The 16,535-nt window shown below is 36.8% G+C and overlaps 1 protein-coding gene across 3 annotated transcripts in view; it reads right to left on the bottom strand.

The window, feature by feature from the left end:
• LOC120533804 (tetraspanin-9-like) overlaps positions 1-16,535 on the bottom strand; it is a 297,253-nt gene that overhangs the window by 21,840 nt on the left and 258,878 nt on the right. For all 3 annotated transcript variants that reach the window (XM_039760776.1, XM_039760777.1, XM_039760775.1), the window contains 2 exons: positions 8,902-9,093; positions 3,800-3,874 (listed from right to left, as the gene is read on the bottom strand). In XM_039760776.1, coding sequence (XP_039616710.1) covers positions 3,800-3,874; positions 8,902-9,093 — 267 coding nt within the window. The remainder of the gene's footprint in view (positions 1-3,799; positions 3,875-8,901; positions 9,094-16,535) is intronic.

Raw genomic sequence — 16,535 nt, 5'->3', positions numbered from 1 at the left:
CAAGTGGGGAAAAGTTCTGAAAGTTCATGAAAAAATAAAACCTTGTATGATTGTTCTCCTTTCTAGATGAAACGGACATATCAGCTTAGCTTGGTGAAAATGTGTAAAATTAAAAGCCATAACGGGAAAAAATATTTATCAGAAATGCTTGAAGAGACCTACAGTCTATTTTTTTCTCACCTTGAGGACACATGCCTCGGTTATCGAATGTAGATGCTGTGGTGAGTGCCTGGGGCTACTACCCAGCCGGGACGCCCATGAGGACCAGAGGAGGGCTTGCACCTCCTCCAGACCACAATGGGTGACCGCCCTGGTTGCTTTGGGGACCATGGGTAGAGAGCTTGGAAGCTGAACCCTGTAAGGGCCCGTGGTTGCCGCCATGTGGCGCCCCAATGCCTAAAGAGCCCTGGACCTCAGCACTTCCGCCACACCTGGAAGTGCTTGGGGGAAGAGGATCGGGGACACTCAGAGTGCTTCCGGGTATGCAGCCGGTGCTTCCGGTTACTGGAAGACACCTGGAGCACATCCGGGTGGTTATAAAAGGGGCCGCCTCCCTTCAATCAAAGATGGAGTCGGGTGAGGAGAAGGACAAGAGCCTGAAGGAGAGGTGTGGAGGCGGTCTGAAGAGTGAGGCAGAGTGTGAGAGGCCTGGACTTTGGGGTAAAGTGGGTTGTGTGGCACTTTATACTTATAAATATTAACTGTAAAAAAATGTGTGGTGGTGCTTAGTACGATGTCTTCCTGTCTGTGTCCGGGGCTCAGTCCACAATGCCTTTCAACAAATTTACTGAATATGACCCTACCTTGTGACCGGCAATCAAACGGCAACCATGCACAAATTACAAGATATCTGGAGAATGGCAAAATGAAAGAGTAGAGAAGAATATAACAAACAATTTTCTTGTACTGTATATGTTCTTATCGAGAAACTGGATTAACCAAAATTAACCAACTTTTTGTGCAAGCGTGTGCTATAGACAGCAGCAAGTCTAGTATGAAGGCAATTTAGCATGGTGTTGTTTAATGCCAACCACTGACCTATATAAAACTAAAATCAAAGAGCATATTTTCTTTAAATTTACAATTCTCCATTACCAAAACAATGTTCTTAAATATTGTTAAAACAGAAGACATAATTATACAGAGGTTAATGTGGCTGTTGTTAAGGCAACTGATTTTATTATCATTAAACAATACTTAAAATGACAACAAAATGTTAAACAAAATAAAAGGTAAAAGTTGAGTGAAAAAATAAAACTAAATAGAAAGTAAAACTGCATACTTGAAAAGTAACTGAAATAAAATAAAAAAGGATAGAGAAGAAATGTAAATATACCAATTAGCCTACTGTTGGCCATCACTCCCCTCTGAGGTGGTAATGGCCAACTTTATATTTTAGCACAAAGATGACAGCCAGGAAATCCACATACTGAAAGTTTAAAACTGATGGACAACACAATGGCCCTCTTTATGGAAATCAATTATTAAAACTCGGCACAGAAAGCCAATAGGCAAATCATTTGAACACTGATATTAGGGTGCATAGTTTGTTGATTGCTTGCTTTGAAGTAATTTGGTTTGTGAAACACAGCAAAGCAAATCTTAACAACCACATATTTTAACAAATGACCCTTAAGAAGAAAGCATTAATGTTTGATCGGAGCTGAAGTTGCTGAATCAGAGTAAAGCACCACAGATACAGTGGAGGAATTAGGTCTGCCACCTAGTTGACAAAATGAGTAACAATTTGAGTATTCTGAAAAATTACATTGGTTATATTCACAGTGCTATGTAAAGGTGTGATGACTGCACAGCAGGAATAGCCAGAAAATTTGCTTTTTGGAAAATGTGTAAATAAATATACACACTGGTGTGTAAAGTGTGTTAAATAACGTGAACTGTGGTGCTCACAGCATCATTCTATGGAGATCAACTCAGTGTTTAACACTGAGTCTTCCTCATCAGACTCTAAGGTCAGCCTAAACATTTTGTTATCCTTGCTCTCTGTCGTTAGCTTTTTTTGAAGGGAGCGTCAAGCTTTTGATTCGTGTAGCAATGTTGTTGTTGTTGTTTTAATTCTCAATTTCTAGTATTATTTTATCTATTTTGAGAAATAACTGTTTTATGTCTGGTTTTGATTTCTGACTTGCACTTGATGCTGCTGGGTTTGGCTCTGGTGGATTCAGTGGATTCAATCAGGAGTGAATTAATAGAAAGTCATCCAGAATGTGACTCTCCTTTTAGATGAACATGTAAATACAGACTTGTAATTCATAACACCTTTAAATCAAGTTTGAAAGATTTTTGTAATTCAAATGGATGAAATATGCATTGAAAACAGATACACGGTTAAGTTGTTCGCTCAATTTTTTTTAATTACTAGTGATTAGCAACATATATCTGTACAGTTTCATGAATGAATGAACAAATTGATTGTGGCTGAATAATTTAAAAAACATGACACTTTCATAAGCACATTTTCAAATGTGTGCCATGATGCATACAAATTTCAGATTACCACATATGAACAGAAAATGATATGACAAAATAGTAAGTAGTGGTCACAGAGGAACATAACATTAAACTTTTGCTCATGCCACCCTGGTCTTTAGAAAATTGCTGTTGACTGTCCCCACAAAATGGCTAAGGAGCCTAATTAATATAACAAGTTGTCTGATGGTATAGTAGACATAGTAGAAAGGAACAAGATGGAGAAGGGTGATAGGGCACAGGGTGGCAGCAACAATCCATACTTTATTGGGTGGAGGATGGGTCACAGTGGTGGTATGTGTCCAAGATTTTTATGGAAGTAACTATTCTGTGCATACTAATGTGCTCTGAAGGATATGAAGGATTGGAGGAAGACCAGGAATGATCTCCTACCACATCAGATGATAACACACAGAGTTTAGAGTTATGGATGCAAGCTTTCTTTACCTGGGAATGGCAGGAAGGTAGTTTGGCTAGAGTGTGAAATGACCAATTGAAGGAGAGGGGGTTTGGGTTTACTCTTAAGAAAATAAAAACAAACTATTGTGCCCCAGCAAAAGTGACAACCAGACGTATACCACACCACAACAAAATATTGTATGCCCATTCAAGAGTTTTTAGTTATAGTATTTACACAAATATTTGTTGATTTGAAAGGAATATCATGAAAAGAAATAAACACACAGTGTTTAGTGAGTCATTCGGTGAGCCAATCTATGATTTCCTGCCAATGGTGTGCAAACTGAGCAATGCAGATTTCAAACTTTCCATTTAGAGTATGAGTACATACATTTGCAGCAATGTGACAAGATTTCAAATGTCTGAACTGGCCTAGTTACCCAGTTCTCATGATTGCAAACAGCCTTTAAATTTGTTTTTAGACTGCCCTTTTTAACGACTATCCCCCGCATTTATAAGTCACAGGAAAGGTCATGAGAATTCCTTGTCTACACAAATGAAACAGTACACATGAGGAAACAGCAAATAATTATTCTTTTTTCCATTCCAGCGTGACCTGGAAGGAACTGAATTACATAGTATCCTCTAATGGCACAATCTTTGTCTAAATTATGGAAAATTACTTAATTACAGAAATGAAGCCTCAGTCTTCAGTTAAAGTGTGCATACCTAAAGTCTACGCATAACCTTTTAATATTTTAGCTTTTGAGGAGTGTAACATGAAAGCAACACAAATCATGTCAGAAAATATTTCCCCTTTACAAAGTAACAGCAGCAGTAAACAGTGGCATCAAAATCTATTTTCAGTGTTCAGTGTTTCACAGCTCAGATGTCACATCAGGTTTCTTACCTTGTCCATATACACAAAGAAGAGGATCAGCAAAATCAATTCTGCCAGAAGAATAATCAATAGGACAATGAAAAACTGAAACAGAGAGGGAAAAACACATTACAGGATAAGTAACCTAAAGTGAATAACCTCTGATACTACGCTTGAATAAAATGTATAATATAGTGTTTCTAAGACTGACAAAATAAGATTATGTAGACAAGTGGCCAAAATTAGGTTCCTCCGCAATATGACAGGCCCTTGGAGTAGAACCACTGTTGTTTCAGAATAAAATGAGTTAGCTGAGGTGGATTGGGAAAGAAGCTAGGATACCCTTCAGGTGCTGGTCTGGTCATGGCCTGTAGGGGAAAAGTGAGGGGCAAACCCTGGAGATGCTGGAAGGATTTCATCTCCCGGCTATCCTGGGAGTGGCCGAGTATTTCCCAGAGAGAAGCCTGAGAAAGTTGACAAAGATAAGCAAGCTAGTTCAGCCCAGCTCATTGTGGTACTATCGTGACCCTCACCAGAAAAAACAAAATGAAGATGATGATGACGATGGCCATCACGGCCCATCTAATATGGGATATGTGATCACAGTCCTGTGTTATTAACTGGGGGAAAAATGACTTACGCTTATTTTCAAATGGAGTTTAGTGAATTAGCAAAGCAAGCAGATTTCAACAATTACATATACCACCAATCTTATGAAAACTGTTGGAGGTGAGATATGCTATGACCTTGAAAAAGTTAAAAACACACTTCAGACACAGTCATTTAAACCCCCAAATGTCAACAATGATAGTTAAAGATGATAAAATTACTAAAATGCAATGTTGTAGGATTTATAAAAGCATATAAACATGAATGGTCCATTTAGAAAATAGTATTAATATATAAATGAAACATTTCGTTATAAAATATGACTGGGTAGTTTGTTTCAAACTTGCTAGGACAAGGATGTTTCAAACAGCCAGAATGCTGCATTGCACACTTTTTTTGGTGAATAATTACCTTTTGCTTATTTAGATTTCTACAGTTAGTTATTTACCGTTACAAGCTTGTTATCAAGACTAGTTTGCTGTTTGCACTTGCTACATTAATTAAAGCTAATCTTGGATATCCAATTTAAAATGGAAATCCTATTGCTTGTCTATAATTCCAGCCGCCTGCAGTATGTGGGTGACTAGTGATGTTGCATACTTTCCGTGGGCTGTACATTTCAATGTCCACCTGGTTCTGTAGTATGTACATCTTTACAGAGAAAGTCAGCGCTAACTGTTTAGTAAACAGTATGTGTGTCAGCACCTATAGGCTCTATTTGCATGTTTGTTCTGTATATACAGCTTTGGTTTTCAAGTCACAAACTGGAAATCTGACACACAGGTACTCATACAATAAGTTAGGTTTTTGACATATAACTTTTGGCCTTTCTTGAAACATATAGTAGAGATGGCTCAGGGTCAGAGTGAGCGGCAAGAAATACTACAATGTGATTTGCTGACAGACAAACAGCACCATACAGGTTTTGATGGTGGCGTGATGGTTGCACACCTGGCCTTTCAACTAAGAAGACCATGTTTGAAATCTGTTCATTATTTTGAACCTTTGCTTAACCAAGTATTTCTGTCAATATTAGGACTGTTGAATTAGCCAACAAATAAGGTTTGAATATTTAATTAAAAATAAACAAATATTTGAATAAAATTGAACATAGGTTAATGACTCGGAATATTGTATGTATGCTTGTAGATACTTATTTTATACATCATCATTATGGTAATGACGATGGCTGTGGGCACAGCAACAACAAAAACCAAAATGAAAAACTCCTGGCTGTGGGTTTACCAGGAAACTACTAAGTTAATAAATGATACAGAGTACAGAGAAAAATTTTAAAGAAAATTTAAAGAAAATTTGTGTAGAAATTAGTTATTTAAAAATAATAACTAAAAATGCCACTGATGCAAAGAGTGTGTGAACTGTGACCTGATAAGTTTGCAGCGCTGAAATGCACTGTAGCATTGAATAATAAACAATGAATAACAGATGGGATTAGACTAAATTGTGTCTTTTTTCTCCTTTACAGATAGATAATGTATAGGGCCAGCATCTGCTGTGCTGTGGTCAGCTCATGTCTTGCATGTGTGCTGATGAATTGTGCATATTTTACATTCTTGTCTTGTGGCATGTACAGCAAATTAAGTTAACTAGATTTTGTTTTTCAAAGAAGAGGACCAGAGGAGGAATATAATCGAAACTGACTCATGCCTTCATATACAATGGATCTTTATTAATTTTCCTAATTAAACAAATCAATGATTTTAAATGGCTTAGTTTATATTCAGTTACTTAGTAAACCCTTTAAGGACTTGTAAGGCTGCTATTTCTCTTTCATAATAACATTTTTCTTTAAGATAGTACTGACAACATCTGAAATACAAATGAAGACTGCTACAGGTATTATAACCTAGGAGAAGATTTTAAAAATGACCAGTTTTTTGAGATCCATTTGAAATATAATGAAGTCTCATGAAGTGGTCTGTCACGTCTTATGATCTTAAAAGCAGTCTGGTGCTCTTCAGAATGAACATCAACTATAAGTGGCACTTGACAGGTCTCCTGATTGCACATTCAGATTTCTTTTAATTACATACGAGTCAAAAATCGAAGTATATTAATTTATTTGTTTGTAGATGTACATTGTCATTTTTTGGGCACCTTTTGTACTTGTAAGTTAGTACTGAACAGTACTGTGGCTCTGCCCAATCCTCCTAGCTGTCACCAGAGTAAAACTGCCATGTGTGCTAATCTTCAACTGTGACACAGCATGTAAATTACACTGATCATAGGTTTAAAAAAATATATATATATGTCGCACATTGATCTGACAAAATATCTAAGTCTGTTATTTGTTTACACAGTCTAAATAAAGATGAAGACAAAAATCCAGGACAATTTTTGGGATTTTAAAAATATCAGTCAGACTGCTATTTAAAGTCTCAAAAAGAGAACACTGTTGGGGAAAAAGAGGACGTCTAGTCACCATTTATCTATTCAGCTTTTATTTTTTGAAGATGATATCAGAAGATGAGCTCTGTATTTTGAAAATAAATTGTCATAAAGAGATTTAATTGCATCTGTATGATTTATTTCCCTTTATAGATTTAGCTGTTTCAAAACGTATTTGTGCCTAGTTCAAGTGTCTTTCAAAAAGTGGGAATGTGGTCAGGAGCTAAATGAAACCTGCTGTGGGAGTGGCAGGAGCAAATGGAATCCATTATTTGCTTTGGTATCGTCTTGGTACTGGTATTATCAAAGTCAACATTTTAGTATCAGGCCAACAGTAGCCAGCACAGGCAATGTAGTTTATATTGAAAGCAGGTTCCAAAAATATCTGTAAACAGGAATGTGCTTGATCTGATAGCATTTAGCATGGCTTTAGTCTTGAGGTGATCACTGGTGTAAACCAGGAACTACCTCTGTACAGTGTGTCAGTCCACTGTAGGATCCATTTATGCCCACTCATACAGGGCATGATTTAGCACTTCCAAATGATCTGGAGGTATACAGGAATACCCAGAGAAAAATCCATGCAGTCAAAGGGAGAATATACAAGTTCCTTTGTATCTTCTTCTTCTTTCGGCTGCTCCGTTAGGGGTCGCCACAGTGGATCATCTTCTTCCATATCTTTCTGTCCTCTGCATCTTGTTCTGTTACACGCATCACCTGCATGTCCTCTCTCACCATATTCATAAACCTTCGATTAGGCCATCCTGTATCCCTCTTCCCTAGCAGCTCTATCCTTAGCATCCTTCTCCCCATATACCCAGCATCTCTCCTCTGCACATGTCCAAACCAATGCAATCTCGCCTCTCTGACTTTGTCTCCCAACCGTGCAAACTTGAGCTGACCCTCTAATGTGCTCATTTCTAATCCTGTTCATCCTCGTCACGCCCAATGCAAATCTTAGCATCTTTAACTCTGCCACCTCCAGCTCTGTCTCCTGCTTTCTGGTCAGTGCCACCGTCTCCAACCTATATAACATAGCTGGTCTCACTACTGTCCTGCAGATCTTCCCTTTCACTCTTGCTGATACCCGTCTGTCACAAATTACTCCTGACACTCTTCTCCACCCATTCCCCTGCCTGCACTCTCTTTTTCACCTCTCTTCCACAATCCCCATTACTCTGTACTGTTGATCCCAAGTATTTAAACTCATCCACCTTTGCCAACTCTACTCCCTGCATCCTCACCATTCCACTGACCTCCCTCTCATTCACACACATGTATTCTGTCTTGTTCCTACTGACCTTCATTCCTGTCCTCTCTAGAGTATATCTCCACCTCTCCAGGGTCTCCTCAACCTGCTCCCTACTATCGCTACAGATCACAATGTCATCAGAAAACATCATAGTCCACGGGGACTCCTGTCTAATCTCGTCTGTTAACCTGTCCATCACCATTGCAAATAAGAAAGGGCTCAGAGCCGATCCCTGATGTAATCCCACCTCCAACCTGAATGCATCTGTCACTCCTACCGCAGACCTCACCACTGTCACACTTCCCTCGTACATATCCTGTATAACTCTTACATACTTCTCTGCCAATCCTGACTTTCTCATACAATATAAACACTTTAATCTTGTCACTATAATACATTTAAAATACATTGATTTGAATGAGGCTACAGGTAAAAAAAAAGTATTTTTCACCCACATCCCATAGATGTCCAGTTTGGTTGACTTTAACTTTACCCTATATGAGTAAGACTGGATGGATGCAATCTGCAGTTCTTGTCTTGTGTCTATTACACATAGCACATATAGTCTGACTGAAGGGTATGTTTTGTGATGCTGATGAACTATATGAGCAAATCATATTAGACATTTTCATGTTGTTTCTTTAAGAGAATAAAAAATTGGATTTACCAGTCTAAGGGACAGATTTACTTTATTACTTTATACATGTATTGACAACATTGCAGGAATCCTTGAGGGGGTAGATTTCTGAGGTAGAAAGGAAAAAATTAAGAAATACTAATATAACCATTTTTAATCTAACTTTAAATGGCAAGTTGTGCATTTTATTGGTCTTCAATTTGAAAATTAAAAAAGATTACTTACACTTAAAAGGAGGCACTTGTTTTCCTTAATAGCACCCAAGCATCCAAGAAAACCTGTCACCATGATAATCGAGCCAATTGCAATTACAAGGTTGGCAGCAGACAGTGATGGGAAGGTGGGTGAAAAAGTGGCAAAGCTTCCCTGTGAGACAGATAGCCAGATTCCTACTCCAAGCAGCCCACATCCACAGAGCTGAAAAAGAGCCACAAAAAAAACAAAAAAAAACCAAAATCAATCCCATTTGTTTTGTTCATTTACTTCTAGAAAACACAGTACTTGGAGATATTGCTTATGAAAATCATTAGCAACCTACAGCATACATTGTAATAGTATTTGTAATAGTAACCATTATTGAACATTTCTATGTTTAAAGAAAATAAACTTTTCGAGTCACTCTTAGGTACTAGAACAAGAAGGCGATCTTGAGAATATTACTCCCAAATCTGATTTACTGGGAATTAAAGAAAGCTCATAACATGTTAGCCTAATGCCCAAGTGTCTAATTACAGTGGTCACATCACTGCAAAACAGGTTTAGGAAAACTACAAACTTTAGTTAAAAACAGCCTTTTAAACTTTGTTACCTAAAAGCAGAAGGAGGACAAGGATGCTTTTATGAAAATAGAATTGATCATAGTAAATCTTGTGTAGCTCAATTGAACTTAAAACTGAAGCAGAGAGTAGTTACAAATGCTGCACACTGCAATGAATGACTTTTTAGTTAATATTCTAAGGGTCTCTTAAGGGGTCATTCTTTAAGGGTTGGTGTTTATGTGATCATTAAGAACTGGGACACATGGTTGAGCAGCTGAAACATGTAGAAAGGGATTGCCTGTTTTATCTCTCTTGAGCGACAGTCTGCAAAAGGTCTGATCTAGGCTTATAATATGAGAGGATTGAAGCAGGATTAAATTACACAGGAGTGCAACAAAGTGATATCAGAAGCAAGAGGCATTTCATATCAGACAGCTTAGTTACCATGTCATATCAATCCTCTGGTTACAATCACGGAGTCTGAATTTTCCCCTAAAATGCTAACCAGTTACTTCAGTCATGTCACTGGAAACCCATTCACCATAATCACATTAGTTTTAGTGAATCTGCTTAAAAGATAAGTTTACTGAAGTGCTACTTCAGCCACCGGGACATTTAGAGGAATACCATCTGGATGCTCTGCTTTGACCTAATTTTATTTGTTACGGACTGTAGCTGTTTTATTCCACCTCTAACCATAGAACAGGAAAGACAGAGTTATTGGAATGTTTATTCAATAGTTTATGTAACTACAGAAGTGAGAGAAGCATTTTGAATTCAAATCATGCTGGTATTGGGAATAATCTTTTAAATGCCCATTAAAACTTAAAGAACAGTGGTAGACTTTAGCTCACATTTATGTTTTCTTTGTAAAGAATACATCTTCCAGTGTAAACAAGCCCTTGACATAGTGTGGGGATCAAAGTGCTTTGACAAACCTACACAGTGACAACTGCTTGTACCTAGGGTTTTGTTCTCCCCATCTCACACAGTGGCTGTTTAGGGTTTTTGATTCACTGTGGTTTGAGTAAGAGAAAAAGAAGCCGCTCTTTCTTTGGTTCAAGCCGGAGAGGTTAGTACCTGATACTGGACCCATCTGAGTACCAGCGGACAAATGTGCAATTATGTGTTCAAGTAATCGTTAACAAATGCTGTTTGTTAAAAAATATATTTCAGTCTGAAAAGTATACACAAACACATTATACCAGTACCTAGCAAAAGTATCTGAATTTTTAAGTATAACGTGATATTGATTTTTGGCTAGTCCATCCAGTGCTACATTCAAATCAAAATATATCTAGCTTAACAACTGCCTGCAACAGCTAATACTGATTTATGGGTGGGTGCTGTTTTTTTTTTTTTGGTACACTTATTAATCCCCTGAGGGGAAATTGTCTTTTTGCATGACCTTTGGAAGTCAGAGCTCAGGGTCTGTCATTGTACAAGGGCAGTAACAGAATTTGAACTGGCAACCTTCCAGATATCAGCGCAGATCCTTAGCCTCAGATTCACCACTCTGCCTCGATATGTTGCAATGGGTTTCACATAATGTGCTGCAATAGATTACACAGTACAGGTAACCTTTTAATTAAATGGCTTTTTGGATTCTTGTCACTTGTTTGTAGAGTTTCTCCTCACAACATATGTTTTGCCACATTTTTATTTTATTTTTTATCAGCTGCATGGATTTGTCTTCAAGATCATTTTTCCTGTGCTTTGTTACCAGGCTCCATGCAGTCCCTACATTGATGGATTGAAAGCAGTACCCCAGATGTCCATATGACCATCATCAATAAATTCTTTCATGCGAAGCCTGAAAATTATGAGGACTGATTTTGATCATTTATGTTAGGTAGAAGGCCCAGTGGGGCCTGGGCAGTCTCTTGGTCTTGGAACCCCTACATATTTTGTTTACCCACCACCCGAGTCCCAATTTTTGTTTTTTTCTTTCTCATGGCCATCTAACTTTACTTCATTCTTTGTTACTTATTATTGTCTAATTTTATTTTTGTTTCATATAAACTTTTCTTTCTTCATCTTGTAGAGCACTTTGAGCTACACCATTTGTATGAAAATGTGCTGTATAAATGAATGTTGTTGTTTGTCATGCCACCTTTATGAACGTATTGTGGAGAATGGCGTTAAGGGCAGCGAAGTACATTTTTAGCAATGGACTGTAAGTAATTAAACACTGACCTTCTTGCATTCTCAGATGTGCTTTTAATTTATGCCAACTCCGTGATTATGGTGTTCTCTTAAAACATTCTACTTCTTCATTAGTGGATCAAACTATGCAAATAAAAATAGCAACTAATGATTCCTAATATCTAGTAACAGAGTACTGCACTCTAAGCATTTACTTTTTACCGACTTTGTGGTGTGCACAACATTCAATCAATATATGAGTTCTGTCATTAGCATAATAGCGCCCACTGTCTGTTTTAGGATGCTGTTAGGTACTGACCTGGTGACATAATGTAACAATTCTAGTACTTGACCCTGAAATTGTTCAATATGTCAGAAAAGATCACAAATAGCTGGGAGGCCTACACTTAGCGAACAGAAGTTGCATCTTATGAGCTGGCCCCTCTCCCATTGTGTTCATGTACCGAGCTCCTGCTATGTACTTCTGTCCAAATGCACTCGACTTTCAACCAGGAAACAATGCACATACTCTGCTCAGTAAGTCTCTTTCAACCTACCTTTATTTTATATAGCGCTATTCATAGACTATGCCATCACAATCCAGGGATAAACGTTATCTATTCAAATAATTTGAATTAACAACACTTTTATTTCGTTCATACTGCATTTTTGGAGACACCCTTTGAACAAATATTGTTTACATTAATCTTGTGTTTATTGGGCATGTCTTTCCTATTACAAAAAATATATATAATAATGATAACCTACATTTTTTGTGTAGTTCACACACAAATTAAAGTTGCCTGAACAGGTAGAATTTGTTATAATTATTTGACATTGTTTCTTTTAAATCATTTTTCTTGGGTATATAGAGTATACAAATTTGGTCAAAAAGCTTTCTAAAATCTAATATTGCTATTCACAAAACATTTCTACAGATCACTTTTATTTTAAATATAATTCTATATAATTTAACCTATGAGTAGATTTCTTAGAGGTTTATCCTGTTTTTTTTTTTCTTTCTACTCCTGTATTTTCTCTGTGTCTCAAAAATTTCAGAATGGTGATTACAGCCTGAGAAGGTCAATCCATTAGGGGTGCCATTTGTGAAAGTTAAAGCGGGTGCACTCCTTAAAGTCCTCATTGTGTACATAGAAAGGTGCAAAATATGTAACTAAAGGGTACCCCCCCAGCCACCGGCTCTCAAAGTCTAGTAACATCATTTGCCTGCTGTATATAAAAGGTAAGGGGCATGCATTCCCTAAATTCTGTGAGAAGACATGCAGAGAGGCACACATTCTGGACACTGAGGATGAAAAGAGGTCGTCAAGGTCTAATACTGACTATACCTGCTATGGACACAGAGAGGTGCGAAACCCACTAGGATTCTAAATGGGTTTTGACCTGTTCCTTACAGATGTGACCTTGAATATTCTATGTGACATTTTTATAAACTACTTTGCTTCTTGTTAAACTGAGAGGCAAAAAATAATCAAACATACTTGTGAACATTATACATTCTTAAACTTACATGGCTGATTCCTTTTACTGTTAAAGGCAAATTAGTTAACTGCAATCCTCTTTTTTTTTTTTTGAAGCATCGAAGTCTACTGCTCCACTAAAAGCAATACACTCATTAATAAACTATTAAATTATTGCTCATTGGTAAAAGTAATTTTAATAATGATTGCTAATGAAAACTTCTTAACACTTAACATTGGTATTACTAAGAATACACAAAACTTCGTAAGGTATAAAGTATAATTTATTTACATTGAAGAATTAACCTGACAGTCTAAATAATCTTTTTGATGAAGAACGTATTCTGGCAGGTCTACATCTTTATTCTGGAGCCATCAAAAAGCGGCAGCACTCTTTAACACTGCAGTCTCAAAACTCTTTCTAGCACAGAATATTGAAAATAATCTTATAGTCTTAATTACAGCAAGCAAGGAGAGCCTCAGGTATTACCAGTGATCACGTTTATAAGCAAAAGTCTTCTGACATAGAAGGTAAGGTATTGTATAACTATGAATTAATTCTAGACTTATGAAAAAATTGTATTTGTGGCCCTGTACTGCTGCGGTGAGCTGGCACCCTGCCCGGGGTTTGTGTCCTGCTTGCGCCCTGTGTTGGCTGTGATTGGCTCCAGCAGACCCCCCGTGACCCTGTAGTTAGGATACAGCAGGTTGGATAATGGATGGATGGCCCTGTACTGTATGTGTGTGTAATACACCCACTTCATGATCAATTTACAGTCAAAAACGTATGTTGGCCTTGGCCCTGTAACTATAAATGCAAAAGAAACTAATCTAAAAACTACCTTCACTTTTAATTTAGAGGCCAAAATTGTTGCTGTCAATTTTATTTCATAGTGTGCTGCAGCATGGATTCTAAGGGGCAACAGAGCTGTAACTTTGAGTGTCAATATTACCTCTTCTGCTAATAATAAATACTTCTGTTTAGCTGTCTTGACGTTTTAAAATGAGGGTACTGTTTTGTATGCTGGATGTTTTACTGCACATGTATTTTTCCATTTGCTTTGTACAGGTCTCATGTAGCTTTCCTGTATTTGCTGTTTTGTGGCAGTATTGTAAGACGCACTTTATATACAGAATGTGTATGTGGCCCTCTGAAAACACAGTATGCATACGTAATCATTTTGGTATAGCCAGTAACTTCTCATAGATGTTGATACCGACTCACCTACATTACACTATCTTGAATACATGATTTTTTTGTTGTATGAAAGGCTTGACTAATCTTTTATGGACAATCATACAAGAAAATCCTCATGTTTTTTTGACGAGTCAATACTACGTGTATTATTTCAACATGTAAGAATGCTATGGTGTCTTCTTTTTTTGATAACCCAAACTGTTTGTAAATATTTTGAGTGGATTCTCAGTAATTTGATATTGCATAAAAGGCACTAAACAACTCATTATTTACTATGCAAATACCAGAAAACAAGTTTACTAATTGCAGTATTACACTAACATTTTCAGTTTTAATGATTTTAGTGAAAAAATAAACTTCTTGCTAATGGAAGTCTGCTACTGTAAATCTGCTTTAGCTATCTTTTTATGTTCACAGGAGATGAGATTAAACTGTACCCTTTTCTTACTGAGTGTACACATTTCCACTATTACATGCACACACTGGAAGATGTCACTTGCTAAATGGTTACCTCCAACATACCAAAATGTAAACAATAAATAACTTGACTAAATTATTAAATTAATTTACAAGATACTACTACACACTTTATTTGTTATGTGTTTTTAGGAAGTGTTGCTAGAAAAGGAAATAATTATTGGAAGTTCATTGAGTCAGTCAAAACTGAAGAACTTCTTGAATGTGTGCTATAGCATGATCTCATATACAGTATATCCTGAACTTGAGCAAAAATTGCTTAAATGACAACTGATCTCTTGCTTTTGGCAAAATCCAGGTTACAGAGCACAAGATGATATCCACATACAAAACAGGGCCAACCGCAAATGATCCTCTGATAATTAGATTTAATCCCAGTTATCTTCTTTAGAGTTGGTCAATAAGCCTATGTTGTTAACACCTTTAGACATAAGACATCAAACAGTAAAACTTTAGTACATTTATCAGGCTGCAGCTTCAGCACCAGGATTATTATGTATCTTGCTTCACAGAGTTGGCAAACTTTAGATCTCAGACAGCAGTTACAAATTTAATGGAGTGTGTAAAAAATTTTGTTGATGTAGAATGAGGTAAAAATTACATAATTCAACTATCTTAAATCATACCAATACAATGAGTATAACCTTTTGGGAGTATCCTTTAATCCTCTCTATTAGTTTTGATTAAAAAATACACATACTGTATATGATACAATACACACAAACTAACGTAACCAGGCCTCTAACTGATGAGAGCTGAATAAATAATACACTGTCTCTTTACTAGTGAAAGCATCCATAATATTTCATAACAGACGGATTATTTGTTATGGTGCTCAGGAACCACTGTTTTTGTGGTGATGCTAGATACTGCCTAATCCCCTGAGCTCAAAAAGAAATAATCTGCCAGAGTTTATAATTCCCCAAGTAGGTACTGAGCTGGCTCAGTGTGAAAGGCTTTACTGCTTCCAAAATCCCAACTCAATAAGGAATTCAATGTAATTATTTTTGTCAAAATTTATCACTGAGTTTCTCTGCTTTAACAATACACCTTATTTCACCATATTATTTAAACAAATACAACTAAATAACAAATTTTTAGCAATAACTACATTAACAATTAATCAAAGAACATAAAGACACATAAAATAATCTCTACTGCAGCTTCAACTACAATTTTGTCCATTAAAAAAGGGGCAACTGACTGAAAGAGCACTACAAGAATATGCTCATCAGTAGTGCTCTCCCCAAAAATGATATATACTGTATGCTTTTTGCAGATTTTTTGCAAAAATCCTAAAACTGGAACATCTTCTGCAACCCAATTAAAGAAGGTACAGTATCTATTCCCAAAGCCTAGTTAACCTTTTTGCACTTCAATAAAACATGTAGAAAATGGTGACTTTGAAACAAGCCAAAAATCAGCAAGAGTAAATGAGATTAACACTTGCTTTAATGCTCAAAATAGCAAAGGCGATTAAATAAATTAAATGACTCCTTGATGAATTCCAGTCTCCAGCATAGTGTTTGCCTTGATTTTGGATATAAACATTTCTTTTTAAGCAGCTCCTTCAGAGAATAATTCAGTCCTTTCATGAGTAACAAAACAAAGAGAAACCTGAAAACCTTACATGCTGAACAGCACATTACTATCCATTAATTTGTATTAAATTACAGAAACTGCACCTCATTTGTTCATGCTCCAAGAATGCCTTTGCCCAAACACGTGTCCGGCAATAAATATCTCTGCAAAACACACACATATCTGCGGTAGGCTGGCGCCCTGCTCGGGGTTAGTTCC

Source organism: Polypterus senegalus, chromosome 8 (assembly GCF_016835505.1).
Source record: "Polypterus senegalus isolate Bchr_013 chromosome 8, ASM1683550v1, whole genome shotgun sequence".
Classification (NCBI taxonomy): Eukaryota; Metazoa; Chordata; class Cladistia; order Polypteriformes; family Polypteridae; genus Polypterus; species Polypterus senegalus.
This window is presented reverse-complemented; position numbering and strand designations above follow the sequence as displayed.